At 33.4% G+C, this 18,939-nt stretch overlaps 1 protein-coding gene across 1 annotated transcript; it reads right to left on the bottom strand.

Annotated features, from left to right (window-relative positions):
• Nucleotides 1-13,246: 13,246 nt before the first annotated feature.
• Nucleotides 13,247-18,564, bottom strand: LOC18435757 (replication protein A 70 kDa DNA-binding subunit B). The gene is made up of 12 exons (XM_088849432.1): nt 18,121-18,564; nt 17,062-17,208; nt 16,699-16,938; nt 16,017-16,194; nt 15,554-15,824; nt 15,352-15,454; nt 14,968-15,092; nt 14,638-14,716; nt 14,398-14,545; nt 14,081-14,241; nt 13,877-13,997; nt 13,247-13,628 (listed from the first exon to the last, which is right to left on the bottom strand). Exons 1-12 carry the CDS (start codon nt 18,255-18,257, stop codon nt 13,434-13,436), a joined length of 1,905 nt encoding a protein of 634 aa, XP_088705558.1. The 5' UTR covers nt 18,258-18,564; the 3' UTR covers nt 13,247-13,433.
• Between the last annotated feature and the right edge of the window lie 375 nt (nt 18,565-18,939).

Below are 18,939 nucleotides of genomic sequence, written 5' to 3'. Positions count from 1 at the left end.
AGTCGGCTGTAGATAAACCTCATCTACATTAATAAATATGATGTACTTAAACAAGTTCAACTAAACTGCATGCCCTCTTTTGAGTGTCTCCTAAAAGTGGCACCAACCTTGTTCACCCTTTTTAAGCACCATCTCTCTATCTCATTGTGCAGAGTTATAATGTTGATTTTAAAACACTCCTATAATTAGGCTCCTCCGTGCGTACATACTCAAAGGATGAGTGTAGCTTAAATGAGAATGTTGAGATAGATGAAGGTAAGATAAGAATAAATAGAATTCGTAATAAATATATTTGGGCAGACTTAGTTATAGCTCCAATAAGCCATAAGATGAGAAAAAGTAGACTTAGGTGTACTGGCTATGTACAGCACAAACTTAGCACAACACTTGTTAAGATATACGAGTTGTTTCAAGTGAAAGTCTAAAAAATGTTAACGAATAGGCCAAAAGGATTTGGTTAGAAGTAGTAAAAAACATATATGGAAACTTATAGCCTCACTTAAGGTATGACCTTTAATGGAGCAAAATGACAGATCAAGATTCGTATAACCGACTCCAAATAGTTTCAAAAAAACTGATGAAAATGATTATAATGATGTGCACTTATTGTTTCATTTACTAAGCAGTTATAGAGATTTTGGACACTTTACATGATTAGGCTCGTTCAGACACATCTCTCTCTCTCTCTTGCTATGGGCGTGTTTGTTTTTCTGACTTTCTGATTTTTCAAAAAGTTGTGAATGTGACACACGATTTTATCTAAAAGTTCAAAAAGTAATCTTCCAAAAAAAATTATCATTCCTTTATTAAAACTTGAAAGATTAAATTCTTAGGAGGGATATGAACTTAATCTTTCATAATGTTTTTGTTGATCACTATTCACTATTCATAATATAATATATAATATTAATTTATTAATATGATATAATATAATATAATATAATATTACTCTAACACAATATTATATTATATTATATATTTAATTTATTAATGTATTTTATATTATATAATATATATTAATTATATATTACATGTAATATATAATATTAATATATATTTATATTAGGAAAAGTCTATATAGAGCCGAGGCTCTAAAAAATCAAATTAGAACCGACCTAAAAAATTTCATTAGAAGAGGTTGTTTTGATGCCCAAATATCCTCCAATTGATCATCTTCGCCTCAATATGTATGGACATGAGAAAAAAAATTGATTTTAAGTTTTGGAAATAGTACATCTTATTTTGTATTTTGGGACCATCAATTTTTAAGATTTTTAAAGTTTTATAGATCTGCTCGATCTGCACTATTTTTAAAGATTTAAATTTTATAATTAAAGATAAAAATATATTTTAAGCCTACTACAAAGATTTCCAATATTGAAACCACATTTCTCGACAGCATTTGAATGTGCGCTTTACTTATATTGTTTAGAGCCTTGGCTCTATACAAACTGCACCCTTTATATTATATTAAATTATATATAATATATATTATATAATATAATATATATTGTGTTATATTACATTATATATTTATATATTTTTTATTAATGTAATTTATATTATATAGTATATATTGATTATTTATTATATGTAATATATAATATATAATATTAATATATACATATATATAATATATTTAAGATATTATATAATATATAAATAGCATATATTATATGTAATATTATACGATTATATTATAAATAACATTATATATATGTATAATATTGTTATTTATTATAATAATACATAAATATTATATATATAGGAAAAATCTGAGATTAGCCCACTAGTCTATATGAACATATGAGCCCAACAGCCCAGATTGAATCTGGGCCGATCTAACGGCCACATTTTGAAATTTTACACGTTGTATATATATATATATATATATATATATATATATATATATATATATATATATATATATATATATATATATATATATATATATATATATATATATATATATATATATATAAGATAGGAAAAGGCTGAGATTAGCCCACTAAACTATATGAACATATGAGCCCAATGGCCCAGATTGAATCTAAGTCGATCTAACGGTCACATTTTAAAATTTTACATGTTGTAAAAAAAATTTGTAAAAAAATCACATTTTGAATGTTGATTTTTTTTTCTATATTTATAATCATTTTAATCTTAATCTAGATCATGAATCTTTAAAATTTTGATTTAAAAAATTATTTTTAAGATAGGTTTAAGTGGGGCCCGCACAGTATGAGTTGGTTGACTCCCAGAAACCTCATCCTTATATGAAAAACGTTGCCACCAAATGGCCCCTTTCATATGAAAGTAGCTCCGCACCCCAATAAATGTTTAGCAACTTTCCATAATACCAATTCCCAACGGACTGGATTTTTAACATTAAATTCCCTCCTAATCTTTGACAGGTCCACCCAATTAAGTCCCTCCTCTCTCTCTCTCAAACCCTCACCCAAGAAGGGCTGGCAACAGGCCGGCCCGGGTCAGGACCAGGACCAAGGCCACTATGGGTTGAAGGGGCCTTAGCCCTGTTAGGGTCCTGCCTAACAAAGCACAAAGAAAAATACATGATTGTGGAGGGCTGGGCTAGGCCGGCATTGTCATGGCCCAAGCCCGCTCTCGAACGTGTTGATCCGGTACCGGCCCAGCCCTTGGACCACATTTTGTGGCCCATGCCCTTGTTTTTCAAGGCCGCACAAACTAGCTTGGGCTGGATCAACATGGCAGGGCCGGGCCGCCCGGCCAACACACAATTAATGTCTCTATCTTTAAACCCTCACCCAACAATCTCCCAGGGCTGGCAATGGGGTGGTAACCTTGGCTAGGCTCTAAAAAATTAGGTCTGGGCCATAAAATGTGAAGCAATTTCGCTAGGTCCGCACCAAATATTTTTTCCTTTTTTTTTTTTTTTTTCTTTTTTGCCCTTTGTTGGCCCGGCCCAACCCACCCCCGCCTTGTTAAGGCGAGGGCCCGCCTTGGGCGAGGGCCTCTTTGGACCCATCCGAGTTGGGCAGGGCTCATACTTGCCCTATGGCAGCTACGACAATGGTTGACCCTCTTTGTTACCAAACCTACACTCTCCCAAGCACCTCTCTTCCCTTCTCTCACACCCAAATAAACAAAAATTGATTACACTTTTTCCTTTTATTTGTTCAGTGGGGATGGGTCCCCTAACTATATTAAGAATGGAACTTAAAACATCACACTGTGATACCCCATCACCGAACATTATACAATTTTTTCTAAACATGTTTGTCAAATATGAAAAAAAATAAGCTCCACAAACTTTTTGTTTTAAATTGTTTGCACATGTAAATAGTTTTACATCAACAACGTGTTTCATTCATACCAAATGTATCATAGGGGTTTTTAAGGTACTGAAAAATTTGAAGAGGGGCATCTCTTCCATTCTCAAAAGTTCTTACACGGTTGGTATTTTACCACAGGAAGAACGTGCGCATGTGTGTGTGTTAACCACTTTTTTTAGAAAGAGAAGATCCAACAAAAGTAAGCCTTTGTTTTTCTATTTTCTTGTTCCCATGTGTGTGTGTTAACCACTTTTTTGAGAAAGAGAAGATCCAACAAAAGTAAGCCTTTGTTTTTCTATTTTCTTGTTCCCAAATCTCTAGCTATTGATAATCGGCTCGCGAATAACCGTTCTAAATCTTTTATCGCTTAGAGAATTTGGTCTCTGCACCCCCAGTTTTTTAATTTAATTATGATTTGGTAATTATTTAAAGTTAAAAAATATTACTCTTTGATTACATAGATGGGAAGTCACCACTTCTTGAAAATCAATGGATGAAACAAAGCAACAAAAGGCGAGTCATGAAAAGACTAATGAGAACCAAAGAACCCCCAATCTTTCTATTTTCAAGCATGATAAATTCGCTTTCACGAGACAATATTTGCCCCATGCTAATAAGAATCAATGTGCATCTAAAATACTCTAGGCGAAAAAAAAAAAATCAAATTAAGATATACCTTGCATGTTCTAATGCATTTAGTCTATAAAGATCTAAACCACCAAAAGTTGTCTTTTCTAGATAGAAAAATTTCTCACAAGGAATGAAAGTGAAATACCATAGAAAACTTATTCAGGAATTTGGGCCCCATTTATAGATAGGGAAAGTGCCCTATCACCTTCACTGAATGTAACTGTTCACACACTTATTGGTTGACAAGTTGGCATTCCCACTTCTGAAAATAGGAGTAGGAGCATACTGGATACAGTCCAATCACTTCACTTTTCACTGGTGGATTAAGTTCCCATTGTAAAATTGCTCATTGTCAAATGATAACGAGTCACGAGCTTAACTCAGGCACGTGCTTGGGTTAAGGACGCCTCTTGTACCGATGCAATGTGCAAGGTGTGCTTTAAGCACCCTCTTAAGTTGGTGGCACTGATGCGACACGCAAGAGTATTCCTCTAGTGCTCTCTCTCTCAAGTGCTCATTGCACGCTTCGCTTGCTCTACACATGTCTTTTTTTGTCAATTAGTAGAACACAATAGAAGAGAATGTTCTTATATTTAAACATATTTTCAAATATCACTTCTTCTCTTTTCATAGTTAAATATGAGACAAAACATCCATCACTTCACTTCATTGCTCTAGAAATAAGACAAAACACACTATCCTTGGACTAGTAATGCAAATATTAGTCTCTCAACAGCAGAATCCCACAACCCATTTGAATCCGGCCCCCGGCTAGGTCAGGAGATTCCCAATTTCGGAGAATCGAGACCCTGGACTTGAACCAACTGGTTCATTGCACCGAACCAACAGGTTGTACATCGGACACTGCAGAATTTATGAGTCATGGCTGGGTTGGCCAAGACCAGCTGAGTTTTCTTTTTTTTTTTTCTATTGGTAGAGAAAACAGGATCTAAGAAGCAAACTTTAGAGCCAACAAGGGGAATAAGGCCCCAGATTTGGGCCCTAGGAATGATTTTCAATGATCCATCAAATCTATAAAGTTGTCTTGCAAAAGATGCATTCCTTTTTTTTTGCCTGTTCAAAATAATAACGATTTCCCTTTACAGAAAAGGAGTCTCGAATCTCATAAATTTGAAGCTTAACCCCAAAAATGTTGCGGGGATTCAATTTTCGAGATTCATAGGAGTGATGCACGACTGGTAATTGCTTTTACATTTTTTTGACTTCCTAAAGTTTAAATTTTCACTACTAAATTTCTGAAGTAAGTCTTGCTCTCAGGCAGATAAAACCTAATTTCATAAATATGCATAACTTGTTTAGTCTTTTTTTTTTTTTTGGTATCTATACATTAACCTTTTTTGGCAATTAGAAATGCTATAGTGAAAATATGGACTTCCACCACCCCCATGTAAGAGTGAATCACCCTAAAAAAAAGGAGATGCATATTTCTCTTTTTTTGGATTGTTTTGTCATTTTGAAAATGCGTATTATTAAATTCAAAGTATTTTTATTTTTTAAAATCGGATCAAGATGAAATTTGTAGCATATATGCGCCATTTTTTGTACTTTCTAATAAAAGTATCCAAAAGATAGTTTACATAAAATAAAATCACTAAACTATCCCTCAAATTTTTAGAGGCAAATAGCCATTTTACTTTTTACATAATAATTTTTTTATATTGTTTATACTTGTGAGTTATTTAGATGTTAGATACCCAAAATTTCAGATCCATCCAGTCAGACATGCTCTAGATCCTCCAATCAAGATCTGATGTTCGAGATCGAAAGTATTTTAGGTGATCTATAATCTAGAGTTTCAAAGTTTCAGGGTTGTTTCGATCATTGCCTTATGAAAAAATATTTATATTTTGTACAAAATCTATGAGGGGGAAAGCATAGACGCCAAAATTTTAGCTCAATCCAATGTATAGAAAATAAAATAAAATTAAAATACTCATATATGATCTCGACCCTCTATGAGGGTATTTCACTCATTATATTTTTTATTTTTTATATATTTGTTATATATTCTTGAGGTGAGAAGTATAGAACATCAAAATTTTAGCTCAGTTTGATGTAGAGAGATCATAAAATAAAATTGAAATACTTAGACATGCTCTCACCTCATCCAAAATATTTGTCTTTATATGTGATACACATCTATTTCTCTAGACCCGTCATGTAGGAGAGATGATTTCAAATCTCATTCATTTAACAAATATTTCCATCTTATTGCTGAAAATTTTAATGAATAGTTGAAATTGTCTCACTTTCATTTTTCCTAATTTTCGAGACTTCAACTTAAACCAAAAATCACTTTTCAAAATCCCCATAATTCCACAAACACAGTAATTTCCGATTTTGATTGAACGTTCCAATTTTCAAACGACCCCCTGATGCCAACTTTCATTCATTGTATATGTAAAAGGAGAAAAGGAGCCATTTACAAAAGGCCATGCAGTTTTAATGGCTTCTACATTTGGAATTTGCCAATATATTCGTACTTTTATTCGTTTGTAAAGTTCTCAATAGAAGAATAAAATCCACCTTTAAATAAATGGGAATCATACAATTAAATCGTAATCTGCCTAAAATAAATACTAAAGGTGATTATTAAAAGTTTTGCCTCGTGTTATGAAGCAAAAACAATTATTAATTTCTTTCAAATGACTAAGAAGCGGGAACGTCTATCCATGAGAGATACACTTATGAAGAGAGAGATCATCAGCATCATAGCATTTTGTCCAATTAATTAGGGTCAGTCCGTCATTCTGCTCGAGTTAATGCCATCTTTATCAGTCATTCTGCTCGAGTTAATGCCATCTTTATCATAAGTCTTTATATCTTTTCAGACTACTTCCAATAAGAGAGAGAGTGAGAGAGAAGATTTTCAAAATAAATGAAAATTGAGAAATTTATAGAAATTTTTTATTTTATTTTAAAATTTAAAACTACTTTCTATAATTCATATTATACGCCCAAGTTCATTTTGAGAGCATATTGTATGTTTTAATTTTACTTATTTTTTTTATATATCGAATTAAAATCAAATTTCAAGTGTGCGTATTTCTCACCATAAAAATTGATTAGAACTTGAATTGAAAGATTACCAAAATGCTCTTGATTCTTGTATTGTTATTTTTTCTATTATTGAATTATTTTTTTATTTTTTAATTGTTTTGTCATAGTAAGGAACATAGACAACCCAAAATTGAGTTTAATCAAATGTATAGAAATTTTATTTAAAATAATTCTAAAATTAAAATACATCATACACTATCAAAAAATGGGACTTGAATATAAAATATGTAATACAAGTGATTAAAGTTGGAAAAATTTCCCTGTTTTCTAACAAACAGTTAATTTTTATTCTGGGAAGACACCTTAATTTCTTTTTCAGCATATAATCTCTTACCGGGTATATAGATTTCCATCATGCAATAGTGCATCACCATCATCATCATTTTCGCCTTCTTTCTAATTAATGGGGGTTGGCTTCATCATACAACAGTGCATCAGACCAAAAAAAAATTTATCAATCATATTATATATCTTATTCAACATGAGTTAATGTATATTGTTATATTCTCATGAGGCACTGGAATAACCTCATATATACTCATTGTTCCAACTTGCAGATCCTTTGATATGGATTGCCATGTTATGGATCCATGACATTATTCTTTGATATTTATTAAAAAGTTAAGTAACCAGAGCTCTGATACCAAGTGTCGCGCAAAACTGATATAGAGTCTCATACTTTAAATTACCTGTTGGGAAGGATAAGCCGCATTGAGATCAAAAGCAATTCAAACCACTATGGAAACTTAAGCTCAAAATTTAAAATTGGGATTGGGTTTGAGTGGTTAGCAGCTGACATTTAGCAACATTACATCCCGAGAGTCCTACCTATCGCACCAAGAACATGAATAACAGTATCCCAACATATAAGAATGACACCAATCCGAGCATCATTGATAGGAGTGTGATTAATATTTCAAACGAGCGATTACAACAAAGGCACGACTTAGCATACAACTTAAAATAGCAATAATTAATTACAATTAATTACATGGCTATAGCAAAAAATAAGAGATTAGTGGCATATCAAATTCATACTATAAAGCTGGGGACTTTTTATATTATCTTAAAAAGTATAGTTTCTATATTCCAAAAGGTAAAAACGATTATTATTTTTAGAAAAAATATCATTTAATGGTTCATAACCTCTAACGAAATTATTAAGGGGTCTGATTGGAGTACCATTACTTGTTTAAGAAGGTCAAATTTGTCAATAAGACCTTATACTTGATTAGATTCCATCCCGGAACAAAAACAATTTGAGCATTTTTGAAATTATTTTTTTGATTAAGTATTGAGTGAAATAAATATTTAAAAGATAAACCTGCTAACACAATATTAATCCTCTTAATATTTTTAAAGTTTAGTAATTTTGCAAGGAGTTCTTACCCATCCTTAATATTTCCCTATAGTTTATCCCTTTTAAATTAAATTCTTTATAATTAATTTTAAAGATGAGGGACTTAACCCCTTTCTAAGCTTGAGAAGGGGTTAGGCTCGTTTAGAATGGACTGACAAGATTAATGCCCACCACCAAAACTACAAGAAAGAAACCCACCTTAAGGAAAAAGAATAAAACATATATCAAGACTCTTACACTTAAATATGACCATCAATATCTTTTAGAATGAAAACACCAAGAGCTTGAGAGGATTGGAAAAGTAGTGGAGTGAGTGCTTTGATGTTGAAAGTGCCAAACTGAGTTCTTACTTGTTTGCCGATTCGAAACGCCTTCTCAGCCACTGCCATTGCTAAAGTGCGCCTTTTCGGCCACTGCTATTGCTAAAGTGATTTGATGTTCACCAATTCAATACCATCAACTCACTTTTGCCCATAGTGCCATTAGTTGGCAGGTGCCTTTTCTCTCTCTCTCTCTCTCTCTAGGTTAGGTAAGATGGGTTTGAACCCCAAAGCCTGAAATGTGTAAAAAGCTCCCACCAATTGAGTTTTAATCATTAATTACCCAAAAAAAATGAGTTTTAATCAAAGTGATTAAATTCAGGCCGACTGGTGCCAAACCAGTAACCAGAACATGGTATGGTTCCATGGAGCAGGATTAAACTAATCAAAAATGTATTTGACCAATTAGACCAGTTCAATTGCCAGTTTCGCCGGTTCCATAGAGAATTCATTTTACAAGATTCTATAAGGTTTATTGAGATTCTTCTTTTTCCCCAAAGTTCTTGCCAAATTTTGATAAGATTTTTTCTTTCTTTCCATGCATTTTATTGTAATTGCATAGAAACATTTCATTGCCAAAAAATTGTACCAAAAATTCTGATTAAAAAGAAACCACACCTTTCCATAAATAAGGATGTCAAACCTATCAAAAACTCAAAAACCATTCTACTTTTGAGGACTATCATTAGGTAGTCATAAAAAGAAATTTTAGAGAGATCTTTGGAAAATAATTGTGGTAGTTCTTTTATTAATATATATATATATATATATATATATATATATAATATGGTGATATAATGATGAAGGAAAACAACTCATACAATTTACATTGCCAACACTTTTTTACATATTACACATGCAACATACATTTAAAGTGTTTTAATGCATCTGTTAGGTAATCTTTATTTCACTTCACAAGTTAAAATCCTTATTGCCAAGTATTGAAGAGCCACAAAAAACCAAACCACGAGCAACAACTTTTGGAAAAATATCTTATTTTAATCTATTTTTCACAAGTTCACCCATTGTTTAAAAAAACGCCCGGTTCGACTCGGGAATCGCCATGGACGGATCGAATCGGCGAAAAAAACGAGAATCGTCCGGTTCTAGAGAGAATCGTCCGGTTCTAGAGAGAACCGGACGATTCTGCACAGTGACTCGCCGATTCACTGTACTAAATCGGCGAGTCCCATACAGATTTTTTTTTTTTTTTTTTTTTTTTTTTTTTTTTTTTTTTTTTTTTTTTTTTTTTTGTAATCCATGATAGATTTTTTTTGTAATACTTGATCGATTTTTTTGTAATCCATGATCGAATTATTTTTTTTTTCTTTTGTAATCCATGATCGAATTTTTTGTTTTTTTTTTTTTTTTTTAACCCATGATAGAATTTTTTGTAATCCATGATCGAATTTTTTGTAATCCATGATCGAAATGTTTGTTTTTTTTTCTTGTAATCCATGATCGAATTTTTTGTAATCCATGATCGAAATGTTTGTTTTTTTTTCTTGTAATCCATGATCGAATTTTTTTTTTTTTTTTTTTTTTTGTAACCCATGATAGAATTTTTTGTAATCCATGATCGAATGTTTTGTAATCCATGATCGAAATGTTTGTTTTTTTTTTGTAATCCATGATCGAAATGTTTGTTTTTTTTTTTGTAATCCATGATCGAATTTTTGTTTTTTGTTTTTTTTGTAACCCATGATAGAGTTTTTTGTAATCCATGATTGAATTTTTTGTAATCCATGATCGAATTGTTTTTTTCTTTTTTTGTAATCCACGATCGAATTTTTTGTTTTTTTTTTTTTTTTGTTTTTTGTTTTGTAATCCATGATCGAATTTTATGTAATCCATGATCGAATTTTGTGTAATCCATGATCGAATTTTTTGTAATCCATGATTGAATTTTTTTGAAAATTTGTGATTTTTTTTTTTTAATCCATGATCGAATTTTTTTTTGTAATCCATGATAGTTTTTTTGAAAATTAGTGATTTTTTTTTTTTAATCCATAATCGAATTTTTTTTTGTAATCCATGATAGAATTTTTGAAAATTTGTGATTTTTTTTTTTAATCCATGATTGATTTTTTTGAAAATTTGTTAATTTTTTTTTTAATCCATATTATTCAAAGAGAAAATAAAAAAGATGATGATTCTGAGGCCACCATATCTCAACCATATTATTCACATATCGAGTCTCAACAGCAACAGTATAGGGATGAGCACGACAGTGCAGGTGAGCATGAAGGATGAACAATCTTCGGGGATTTTAGATTGGGAATACAACAAAACACTAACACTCAGGGATTTGAGAATAGTCAGACGTCTGCTAATATCGATGATTCGGTTTTAAATCGTATCAATGAATTGTTAAACGAATTCAATCAATGGCACTAGCGTGACCAAGAAGAACAATAACGTCGTCTATCATTTTATTTTTAAATCATATGTTACTAATTTTATGCTTTATTGTAGTCCATATATGTTGATATACTTATTCCATGATAATTCTATGTTTATACTTTTGTGTGATGTAAATTAAATGCTGAATGGCAATTCATGCAAGGAAAGAACATGTCAATATTCGCATGTTCATTCAAAAACATGAAAATTCTTAATAGCGTACCCTCATTTCTTATTGAATTCCTAAAAAACAATATTTATAATGAATTTTAATAATTTTTTTGGATTTTTTTTAAGCTTTATTCTGACCGATTCACCCGATTCCCGATCAGGATCGCCGATTCGCCAATCCGGATCGGTTTTTTGAGAGCTCGATCCAGGTCATCGATCCGTTTTTTAAACCATTGAGTTCACCCAATGGTTTAAAAAACGGATCGGTGACCCGGATCGGGTTTCCAAAAAACCGATCCGGATCGGCGAATCAGCGATCCGGATCGGGAATCGGGTGAATCGGTCAGAATAAAGCTTAAAAAAAATTCGAAAAAATTATTAAAATTTATTATAAATATTGGTTTTTTGGAATTCAATAAAAAATGAGGGTACTCCATTAAGAATTTTCATGTTTATGAATGAATATGCGAATATTGATATGTTCTTTCCCTGCATGAACCGCCATTCAGCATTTAATTTACAGTATTTCGTGTTCATCCCTACACTGTTGCTGTTGGGACTCGATATGTGAATAATATGGCTGCGATAGGGTAGCCTTAGAATCATCATCTCTCTCGTTTTCTCTTTGAATAATATTGATTAAAAAAAAAAAAAAACAAATTTTCAAAAAAATCGATCATGGATTAAAAAAAAAATCACAAATTTTCAAAAAATTCTATCATGGATTACAAAAAAAAAATCGATCATGGATTAAACAAAAAAAATCACAAATTTTCAAAAAATTGAATCATGGATTACATAAAATTCGATAATGGATTACATAAAATTCGATCATAGATTACAAAAAAAAACAAACAAAAAAAACAAACAAAAAAAACAAACAAAAAAAAACAAAAAATTCAATCGTGGATTACAAAAAAAGAAAAAAATAATTCGATCATGGATTTCAAAAAATTCAATCATGGATTACAAAAAACTCTATCATGGGTTACAAAAAAAGCAAAAAAACAAAAAATTCAATCATGGATTACAAAAAAAAAAACAAACATTTCGATCATGGATTACAAAAAAAAAACAAACATTTCGATCATGTATTACAAAACATTCGATCATAGATTACAAAAAATTCTATCATGGGTTACAAAAAAAAAAAAAAAAACAAAAAAATCGATCATGGATTACAAGAAAAGAAAACAAACATTTCGATCATGGATTACAAAATATTCTATTATGGGTTACAAAAAACCAAAAAATTCGATCATGGATTACAAAAAAACAAAAACAATTCGATCATGGATTACAAAAAAATCGATCAAGTATTACCAAAAAATCGATCAAGTATTACAAAAAAATCTGTCATAGATTACAAAAAAAAAAAAAAAGAAATTCCGTACGGAATCGCCGATTCACTGTTCGGACTCGCCGATTCCGTACAGTAAATCGGCGATTCACTGTACAAAATCGTCCGGTTTTCTCTAGAACCGGACGATTTCCAATTTTTGGGCGATCCGGTCCCCTTTTCACGATTTCCAAGTCGAACCGGGCAAGTCCGGTTCGACTCAACGTTTTTTAAAACACTGAGTTCACCTAATGATTTTCTTATTTTAATTTATTTTTGAATTTTTTGCCTATATTTTAATCATTTGTATTTGAAAAATGGAACAATCACCCACTAAGTGCACCAACTTTTTACTGGACAGGCCCCTCCGCCAATTCAAACACCAGTCCAGTCCTAATAACACTGGTTTTAAGTTTTGCCATTCTTTCCGATTCAAAGTTACAAGACAAAATAGTGGGAGCAAAGACTATTCAACAATTGTCAACTGATTAGCTGCACTCAGTGAGATACAGATTACGGAACTGCTAGACTGAACACTTTTTTTACAGGATCAATTAACCAAAAATTGAATAAGCCCAAGGTTTAAGAAATAAAGTTTCTAATTGACAAGAAAATAGAGCCAATTATAGGGGAAGAAAATGAGCAATTAGTACTTAAGTAGCAAACATGAGGAAGCCTGCAACTTCACTATCTCATTTAACAGAGAAGACAGCAAAAGAAATTCACAACTCTAATTACAATCAGGAGGCCTTTAAGGGGGCTAGCTCCTCTAACAAGTACTGTATGGAAAGAAAATGACAGAAGACTAGTCACAATCAAGAGGAAGCTTTCAATTTGGCTATCTCCTCTAATAGATACTTTGACTCAGCTTCCCAATCAACAGGGGCCTGAGCCCTGACTGTTATCCTTTGCCTCTTCTCATACTGGTATTCATTTTGTGCAACACTAACTCGAAAGAGATGGGGAACCCACAGCGGTTCTTTCAATCGAGACTGATATTGTTGTTCATCCTACAACAAAAAAAAAACAGACATTTAGAGACTAACATCTCTGTGTGATAGAGAAATCAACAAGTTAATGTAGCTGCTCTTCTATATTTGCATAATAAAGGCATACAATATATATTTTCATAGAAAGAGAGAGAAGTATTATTTTGGTTTGCTGATATCCTTCACACACCCATCTTTGTATGTGAGAGAAAAGCACTGAATAAAGTTGCCGTTATCATTGTCTGGTCTGACTTTTTCAATGCACTTACATCTAATTTTATCTTCTCAAGCTCATCTGCAGAGCACCCAATGATTCTCTCAGCTTGTTCATTGAACACAGAAAGCCAAGCTTCAGCCTTCAAATCAGTTGCCTTAGCCACCATGATGTATCTGCCCATGAAAAATCTTCAGTGATTATGGACTTGAAGATTTAGAAAATGGAAAATAAGGGTATTTCGAATTTGATTATTCACCTTAAACTGCTTTCAGCGTCATTCTTTTGGCACCCCTCACACCAATAACCTGACCCAATGGCCTCTGTAACCTTTTTGTTGCAAACTTTGCATGCCCTATACCACATGGCCTGGTCAGGCTTGATGAAGCTTACATAAGTTTTTACACTGAAAAATACAGGCTGGACATGAAAACAAGCAATCAGAATTTTACAGGATTGGATCTAAACTGTGAAAGGCTTTCAATTGGTGAAACATCTCTCTCTCTCTGACATGAAAATGGAATGAACCACAAGTATAACATCTTCTTGTATTTGGTGAACTATGGGATCAATTACCTTATCTTGGCCCAAGGATGGATCATCAACAATTTGAGAAAGGAAGACTCTATCCGAATAAAACGATCTTGGGCCAAGTTTTGATGAGTTTGAGATAACACTAGAACCAATAGAAGCCATGGAAGTTCCTTTACCTTCAGTGTCATACCTTAGAAGATAAATGGCAAGAATAAGTACAAGAGTTTCTGGTTAATAACATTTGAAAGACAAATAAACAAGCGCCGTCCATTAGACCATTACCAAGATCGCAGCTTCTTTGCCTCTGGTGTATCTGGATTGACGGCCACAATACTTCTACTTATCATTGATAGAGAGACTCCTAAAAGAGACAGTCTATGTAAGTGCAGAACGACATATGTTAAGAATAAAATTCCTTTCAAATAAAAAATCAAATAACAAATAATAACAGAACTAAAGCCCTAAGAGAAGCATCAATTCAAAGAAGAAACAACAAGAACATTACATAGATAACCTGTGAATTCTCTCTCCCTCACCTTCTCCCTCTCCCTCTCCCTCTCCAGGAAAAACAAGCACATTAAATTTAGTGTTGTAGATGATTCGGGGATGTACCTTGAAATTCACCAACTTTAAGACTTTTAAATGCGACTATAGGTGCAGAATCAACAGAATCCTGCAATTCTTGTCCCACTGTAGTTGCAGCATCATTCCATAAGGATATTGTCACAGTCTTCTCACTGCAAATAAACGAAGAACCTCTCACTGATGTCAGTCTTCTGACTGTAATTAAATGAAGAACCTCTCGATGACAAAGCATAGAAAGATAGAGAGAGAGAGAGAGAGAGAGAGAGAGGAGCAACAACAAACAATTCAGTGCACTATCACTCAGTGTAGGAGAGGGCAAAATGACCTATTTTCTTTCTTTCTCAAAAAGTAATCCAGAACAAATCTAAATGCGAGTGGTAACACTCAGGTGGTGAGTTTAAAGAGACTTACGAATCATCTGCAATAGTAATTTCGCGTTTGGGGATTTCTTCATTGTTGCTTTTCCTACGAATACTCAGAGTGTTGGAAACACTCTGAACAATCCCAATGACATCTGCAGAAATACATAGGAAACAAACACAACTGTTAACAACAAATGTAGGTTGTTGAATATAACACAAAACCAACACTTTATCCAAGCTTATGAGCATACCAACAAGTTCCCTCCCATTCACATAAGGACCCAATTGATCAATCTTGACAAAGTTGTATTTTGTCTCTGGGACAAAGGATTCTTCTCCAGCTACTTCTTCAACTACAGAATTCTCATTCAATGTCATCTCATAATCATTTGGAACAGTTCTAAACTGCTTATTAGCCACCCTTAGGGTCCCTTTAGATATGTAATATGTCTTTCCAAGCTCAAATATTGTGTAGAATTTTTTTGCAGCTTCATTAAACATGGTGGCTTGGATCTGAGTGCCCTGAAACCCCAAAAGAGAGGTCAACATTATCCTTGCTTTCTAGAGAATTGTGGTAAATATATGGATTTCAAAGTTAGAAAATACAGAGTTTGTGAAAAATGGAATCTATATATGCCCACATAATCAGAAGGTTATCTAGGGAATAATAAAGAAAGAGCATAGAGAGAGAAGAAGCGATGGTGCTTTACTCACATCTTCATCTGTTAATTCAACATTAAAAACACACCCTTCTCCTCTTGCATTTTTGTAGGTCCGAAGATTGCCTTTGTTTGTGAGGCGAACCTTTATTGTCCAGCTCCCCTGATAGGGATTCAATGAAACAAGGGGATGGACCCTTTTGGTCATTGCCATTCGAGCAACAGGGGCAGCACTAAAAACCATTGATACAAGAAAAGAATTAGAACCATGCAAAGAATACACATAAAACCAGAAACACAATTTCCCATGAAACCTCTTCAGGCATGCATTTGAAGATAAGTTAAGTGCTAAGCTTTTGCACTGAAAGAGAGAGAGAGAGTGGTCTTTTCCCCCTACAAATTAGAGTAATAATACTTGCCATAAAAAGAAAACCCAAAATAACACACACACACGCAAACAGAGAGATGACCATCTTCTCAAGGGTTAGCAATATTCAAAATAATTTCTATCGGAACAGAGATGGATATAAAAAGGGATATAGGTAGATGTTCATTTCATAAAAGATCAGCACGATTAAAGCCATTTCATAGCAGAAACAAACACAATTAAGTAGAGAAAAAAATCATATTTTCATTCATATGAAGAATACCCACAACTTTTTAAAACAAGAGAAACACAAGTCAGAGAATGAAGAAAAAAGACATACACACAAGAAGCAGATAAGGAAGGCACTCACTTTACGCGCCCTCCCATAATCTGAGCTGCTGACTTCGCTTCAGTTTCCACCTTCGGCTTTAAATCAATCCCTGTGCCTTCTGCCTTAACCTTGCGTTCTTCGCTAATGTGAGCTGCTGACTTCACATCGGTTTCCACCTTCGGCTTCAAAACAATCCCTGTGTCTTCTAACTTGACCTCTGTCTTTACTTCAGCATCCAGTGCAGGGGAAACCACTTCACATTTTGTAACTATCAAAACCCTGCAACAACAATTTATAATTAAAAACAAATGATGAAAATGCACCCCACAAAGAGAGAGAGAGAGAGAGAGAGAGAGAGAGAGAGAGAGAGAGAGAGAGAGAGAGAGAGAGAAAGGGATTTACTTTTGGGATTGACCAGGCACGGCATTGCAAGTGTAGTCAAGAATGCGAATTAGACCAAGGTTCTGAAGGCTCCCTGAATGGATATCCGAGGACATAGAAGAAGGAAGCATCGCTTTGAGCTTCATTTTCCCATCATTAGCGACAAATCTGCACAAAACAAATATAAACAAACTGCTTAGTGGATAAATGAAGTGAAGAAGATCATAGACCATGGTTACATATAGCATTTGATCTAATAAAAAGGGAAAGACGGGGAGAGAGAGATCAGAAAAGTAAATTAACACAGAACAAGTATTAACAGGTATTGATGCCATAAGAATGTCACAAACTTTAAAAATGAAAGGGAAATGAAAAATAAAAAGTTGAACCAAGTAGGAAAAGAAAGTAAAAGTTCACATTTTTTTTTGTTTACTCATGCCTTTTTTTGGGAGAGAGAGAGAGAGAGAGAGTAAAATTAGTATTGCAGAAGAATATGCAGAAATAGACGATCAAATACCTGTTCCAGGGAAAATACATGTAAAATTGACGGAAACAGTACTTTTTATCAGGGATTACTGAACCATAAACTCATCTGAATGCAAAATAAACCATTTGTGAAAGAGAGAGAGAGTTTACAGATAGAACTGAAGAACCCGTCAAATTTATCATATCTCGAAAAGAAACCAGACTAAACTTAGGCCTCATAGAGCAAAAAGCCCATAAGCATATTGCAGCAGACCGCAAAAGCACAGATCTTGGTCCAAAATACACAAATCATAGCAAAAACTAGTGAGAATACAATAAATCCGAGAATAATGAACAAAACAAGAGCCCAAAAACTTTCATAAAACTATAATAAACACAGCATCAAGCAATGAAAAACAGCACACAGATCTCACTCCGAGCAAACAAAACATAGAAAAAACCAGAACAAAAAAAAAATGATCTATTTTTTATCATGAATAAATCTAAAAATAATGAGCAAAACAATACACCCAGGGAAATGCCATGAAATTCTAATAATAAAAAAAACTCAAAAGATAGATTTAGCTGAAACATAAAACTGGGAAGAGCACTTACGTGTACCGTGAGTTGGTGTTACCAACAGGCTTAAGATCGAGGACCTGGATCACGATCTCTGGTAATGAGGTCGAAGAATCAGGTGACAGGTTTGAGAGAATAGAGGAAATGGCTCCATGGGTTATAGATTCCGCCATTTCTCTGTGTATTTTTCAGTTGCAGAGGCACTGAACAAACCCAACAAGCCTTAGAGAGAGAAAGCCCGTGGATCGACAGGCATAGAAGCCTATAGATCAGTAGAGAGAGAGATTTCTGAAAGTTGCAAAGGCAAAGAAGAATGAAGAACTCAGCAATTTTTAGTGAGAGAGAGTTCTATAGATTGTTAGAGAGAGAAGAAAAACTCTTATAGAGGAAGAGAGTAGAGGGAGGGTTTTGGGGATTGTTTGGCGGGAACTTTGACTCCGCGCCATAATTTTGAAGTTCAGGTTATAGATGATTTCCCTCTCTTAATACAACCCTTTTTAAGTGAGATGACAAAAATAATGAGGCCTCTTTTGTCCCCATGATATGTGCTAATTCCTTCTAGGCCCTCACAGTATGGACAAGACGAAATTACCCTTATGGGACGAGAATGCCCTTGAAAGGGACCACCATAGAGGGATGGGATGCTTTAAAGACTATTGCTGCTACAAGGGACAGATGAGGAATTTTTAGAAAGCTATATCAAGCAGAACCATCTTGCCCTTGAGGACACATGTTACAATTTTTGTTAACAAAAGGAAGTCTTGGAAGTCGAAATTCTGAAAACCTTAGGAATGAAGATCAAAGCCTCTATAGTAAAATGACGAAAGTGCCCATAACTCTTGACCTACCTTTCTC

The sequence above is a fragment of the Amborella trichopoda genome, chromosome 10, assembly GCF_054954075.1.
Source record: "Amborella trichopoda isolate Santa Cruz 75 chromosome 10, AtrichopodaSantaCruz75HAP2 v2.0, whole genome shotgun sequence".
Lineage (NCBI taxonomy): Eukaryota > Viridiplantae > Streptophyta > Magnoliopsida > Amborellales > Amborellaceae > Amborella > Amborella trichopoda.
The sequence above is the reverse complement of the archived record's forward strand: the minus strand, read 5'-3'. Positions and strand labels throughout refer to the sequence as shown.

Excerpts from the sequence above, each read along its gene's own strand:
- LOC18435757 (XM_088849432.1), bottom strand. The coding sequence starts at position 18,257 with ATGGCGGAATCTATAACCCATGGAGCCATTTCCTCTATTCTCTCAAAC. Across the intron at positions 16,939-17,061 it reads GTGCCTGGTCAATCCCAAAA|GGTTTTGATAGTTACAAAAT; the intron begins GTAAATCCCTTT and ends TTGTTGTTGCAG. Across the intron at positions 13,998-14,080 it reads GACGCTGAAAGCAGTTTAAG|ATACATCATGGTGGCTAAGG; the intron begins GTGAATAATCAA and ends TTTCATGGGCAG.